The sequence below is a fragment of the Otolemur garnettii genome, unplaced genomic scaffold (assembly GCF_000181295.1).
Source record: "Otolemur garnettii isolate 467f Iridium unplaced genomic scaffold, OtoGar3 scaffold00046, whole genome shotgun sequence".
In the NCBI taxonomy this organism is placed as follows: domain Eukaryota; kingdom Metazoa; phylum Chordata; class Mammalia; order Primates; family Galagidae; genus Otolemur; species Otolemur garnettii.
Window position 1 is genome coordinate 10,619,693 of NW_003852441.1, and position 4,859 is coordinate 10,624,551.

At 37.2% G+C, this 4,859-nt stretch overlaps 1 protein-coding gene across 2 annotated transcripts in view; it reads left to right on the top strand.

Moving 5' to 3' along the window:
• MYH10 (myosin heavy chain 10) overlaps positions 1 to 4,859 on the top strand; it is a 164,844-nt gene that overhangs the window by 24,832 nt on the left and 135,153 nt on the right. For both annotated transcript variants that reach the window (XM_023513988.1, XM_003791102.2), the window contains exon 3: positions 2,805 to 2,961. In XM_023513988.1, coding sequence (XP_023369756.1) covers positions 2,805 to 2,961 — 157 coding nt within the window. The remainder of the gene's footprint in view (positions 1 to 2,804; positions 2,962 to 4,859) is intronic.

Below are 4,859 nucleotides of genomic sequence, written 5' to 3' on the forward strand. Positions count from 1 at the left end.
TCACAGCTCACAGCAACCTCCAGCTCCTGGGCTTAGACGATTCTCTTGCCTCAGCCTCCCACGTAGCTGGGACCACAGGCGCCCGCCACAACGCCTGGCTATTTTTTGGTTGCAGTTGTCATTGTTTAGCAGGCCCGGGCTAGATTCAAACCTGCCAGCTCTGGTGTATGTGGCTGGCGCCTTAGCCACTTGAGCCACAGGCACCGAGCCCACTTTACTGTTTTTCTTTGGTACTCATGGAATACTGATGGTTCTTTTAATTTTTTGTTTTTGATGACTTACATTTGTGAGACTTATCTTTATAATCCTAGTCCTCAGAAACGTGCCTAACACATGGTAGACACATGCATTGGGATTATTCCTGATTAAACATGCCATTGTTATGATCTGTTATTGTGCCGTACGTGCTACGGGAAGTTCAACTGAATTTGTGTATTTTCATTTTCTGGGAGTTTCCTTTTTTCTTTTTGCCTGTTTATAATTATTTGCCTCTTATAAAAGCAAAGTACAGAATCTGTAGCTTCATGATAGACTGTGATCTAATTTTTGAATGAAAAAGTGAGGTTATAAATGTATAAAAATTGATGAGTGTACTGTTGTGATTTGCTAATTTTACTGTGTATAAATTAAACTGAAGAAAAAGAAAATAGAGGTTGTCAATCCTTGGTTTTTCTCACACTTAGTAAAGCCTTTATTTTTATTGACTCTCATTGCCTTCTTGTCACATGGGCAGCAAAACACTGGACTAGCTAGATAAGAGAGTTGGTTGGGAGAAAGAACAGGGTGGTGGTCTAAGAAGCCCAGGAGCTTCCAGGGTTTGCTGAGGTGTATACCATGTGTACAGGAAGGCTGAGAGGCTGCAGAACTAAGTGTGGTCAGTAAGTAAGTAAAGTGGCCTCAGGCAAACAAGGGACAGATGTCCATCTGGCCAGCTCAGAAATAAGCCATTGTTAACTAACAGCCCAAATCAGTGAATTTGCCTTTTGCCCCTTCTAAACCACTAATCTATGTAGGAAGTGCATTCTGTGTCTGCACTTGTGAGTTCAAGAAAATACAGGGAGAGCAGCCAGAGATGGTTCTGATCACTTGGCTTTTTTGGCAGGCTTTCATTCTCTTGTTTTAGGATTAATAGCTGCAGTATTCAAAATAGTCATCTCTAGAGGGCTTTCTGGTGGCATTTGCCAAGGGTCTCAGCTCTGATGGACACAGCTGTTAGTTAGAATCACCCTTTTGTTCCCTGGGGAAGCTGACCATGTAGCCAAACACTACCAGTCCTCTAGCCTTTTTTAGTGTCTCTTGGTTTTAGATTTTGGTCCACCCAAATGGCCTTAAATAAAAGGTCTGTTTCGTAATACAGTTGAGTGTCCTTTCTAAATTCCTTCAGTTCTTCAGAGGGCCAGAGCATCTGGCAGAAATCCTAATTGCCCTTGTTTTTCTGTAGTTCCCAGAGTCAGTTTAGTGGAATATTCTCAGAAATTATTCTATGTAATCTTTTAAAAAACCAAAGTCTTAGGTGTTCATAGTGTTAATTCTGAATAATGCCTATTGTACCCATCTGGAAAGGCTTGTATCTTTTAGATTAGCTGCTCTTGAAAATTATTAAGAACTCCTAAAAGCTTTTGTTTATGTGGTTTATATTCAGTGATACTTAGTGTATTCAAAATTTAAATAAGTTTTAACTGATTCACTTAAAAATATTAATAGTAAACCCATAACTAATTAAAATAAATAGTTCTTTTTTCTTTTTCGTTGTTTGGGATTCATTGAGGGTTCAGAGAATTAGGTTACACTGATTGTCTTTGTTAGATAAAGTCCCTCATAACTGTGTCCCACCCCCAAATTAAATTAACTTTTGCAAAAACTATTTTCTAAAACAAAAAATACTAGCAGAATGAAAACTTTTAAATTTTTACAAATCTCTTGAATATATTGAAAAGATAGCTGGATTCTCGTAGGTTCTGCATTTAGTTATTTGTAATATGTTGTTTTAGTTGAAGTAGATGAAGAAATGCCAGGCTTTCACAGACATTTCAATGAAAAAAGGAGGAATTTTCTTTCTTTTTTTTTTTCTTTGAGACATAGTCTCACTTTGTCACCCTTGATAGAGTGCTGTGACATCACAGCTCACAGCAACCTCCAGCTCTTGGGCTTAGGCAATTCTCTTGCCTCAGCCTCCCAAGTAGCTGGGACTATAGGCACCCACCACAATGCCTGGCTATTTTTTGTTGCAGTTTGGCCGGGGCCAGGTTTGAACCCACCACCCTCAGTATATGGTGCCGGTGCCCTAGTCACTGAGCCACAGGCACCACTCAAAAAAGAGGAATATTTTAATTGCCTGTTCAGGTAATTGTAGATACTCTTCTTTGAATCGATACCCAAATTTGACAAATGGTATTTTCTTAGATTAGTTACACTGTGAAATTTGAACCTATATTAATTAGTTTTGTATACCTGTGTATACATGAGAGAATGAATGTGAAAAGGCAAATAATAACATATTGTCTGAACTTTAGTAGCTCTGTAAAGATATGAAGCACACATCATTTCTGTTTTACAGACGAGGAAATTGAGTCCAGAAAAGTGCCATTTAGTAAACTCTCTGAAGGAGAACAACTTGTGGTTCATATTAATAAATTGCCCCTTATGGGCTAGACTTAATTTGGGGGATAGACTGTTTGTCTCAAAGATAAAAATCTCCTGTTTAAGTGACTGTGATTTCTGTCTCCTGCTTGGATGCTGACTGATAAATGTGGGTTTTTTTTCTGGTGTTTATTTTTTAACATTGTATTTTATTTTTATTCTAGACTTACTCTGGACTCTTCTGTGTAGTCATAAATCCTTACAAGAATCTTCCAATTTACTCTGAGAATATTATTGAAATGTACAGAGGAAAGAAACGTCACGAGATGCCTCCACACATCTATGCCATATCTGAATCTGCGTACAGATGCATGCTTCAAGGTAATTGGACATGTAGGGAACTAAATACCCAGAATTTCTGAAATATAATTTATACTGTTTTGTAATATCCCCATCTGTTCTACAAAAGGTTTTAATTTTCTTTTTTAAGAAGATTAGTAGTAGAAAAATTATAAATTCTTTAGGATTGAGGTAGCTACTATGGCCATTTTCTGTAGGAAGCCAGGAAGTATGGAGTTTGTTGCTCCATATCTCACATTCCTTTTTATGTTAAAAAGCATCTAGTTTCCATATACATTGTATTCCCAACACAGGCTAGTATAACCAAAGCTCTGTTACAGTAGTTTTTAAAACTAACAAGAAGAATAATAGGAAAGGTAGATACTTTATTGGAGAAAGAAAGACCATAAAGTGTTATTTGTGATTTAAAGGCATTGTAAAAAGAGACAAGAGTCAGAAAGGATGTTTTGAGTTGGTTGATTCAACTGTTGTGTTCTTTTGGATCAGAATTTGAAGAGTTGCTCATTTGAACAATGGCTTTAGACATTAATAGCTTATGGACAGTTTTATTTTGAAAGCTAGAATATAGTGGTTTGAGTACAATGAGTGTTACTGCTCCATAAAACTTTATTTAATAAACATGGGAGTTCCTAGTGCCGTGTAAAAGGCCAGTCTTCAAAAAATGACTCTCTTCTCTCTCTCTCTCCTTTTAGTCAATTCTGTAAGGTATAATAAAAAATAAAAGATTCTTATAAAATAGTTCCATTTCAGAAAGCAGGATACACTGCCTCTGCCTTTCATCAAGTTACAGGTCTGACAAGGCTCTTGGTGCCTGGGTCTGAAACACAGTGTGAAGGAAGGAATAAAGTGCAGCACCCATCTCCTGCATCTAGTTTTGTTTGGATACGTATATCATATACCAGGCCATTTGAGGCAAACAGACAACTACTTGAAGATTAGAATAGTGTAATAGGTTGAGAAAGGACAGTTTTGAAATTAAAAATGAAATACTAAGAAATAGCTAGGGTTGTAATAACTTGCTATTAGATAATGGGGGAAGAAAAATCATCAGCTTTTTTATTTGTTTTGGTTCTATGTCTCTTAAGAAGAATGCTCTTTAGATATAGAAAAGCATTTATGTTAATGAGCAAACTGACATACCTGGGAGAAGACACTGGAAGAAGTGCCCTCTTTCTCTGAGTCCACGTAGTCCCCCCTGTAAACGGATACATTCTCACAGTTGAGATAGTTGACACTCTGGTCTTTGAAGTATTATAGAAAGAGAGTTTTCAGAAGGCTAGGCTAATGACAGGCTCACTTATATCATTATAATTTTCAAGTGACATCTGAGCTTCATATCTACACCAAGACAGATTCTAGAATCTATCATTAAGGGAATAGTCTAAGACCAATGCGAATATATTCATCACAGTACTTTAGGCTGGTAGGAAGGGAAATACAGTAGGCAGTGTTAATGGACAATCAGGACTTTTGATAGCATCCCATGTCATCCGTGTTATCCTCCTGAAGGCTGAAAAATTACACCCATTGGTTCATGGTTGAGGTTGGGTAGGTTTGTCAGGGTGTATGCCCCCTTAAACATTTTTTATCAAATGTTGACATTTGATATGAAACTGGGAGGGATAGTAAATACATTTGTGAAAAGAAACAGAATTTTAAAATCTCTTAACAGGTTGAATTCAGATAATAGTTAACATCAGGTGACCAGATGTCCCGATTTTTAACAATTTGTCCTGTGTCCCGTGGCGTTTTAAAAAAGTCCTGATTTTTGGAAAGAATGCATGACAAACTAGGGAAGGGCAGGACAAAGGGAAGGGAATATACAGTTTTCAGCTGCTGAAAAGGTTAATGTAACTCCATTTGGGAATGAAGAGGTTAATGTAACTTCATTTGGAAATGAAAAGGCTAATGTAAACTCC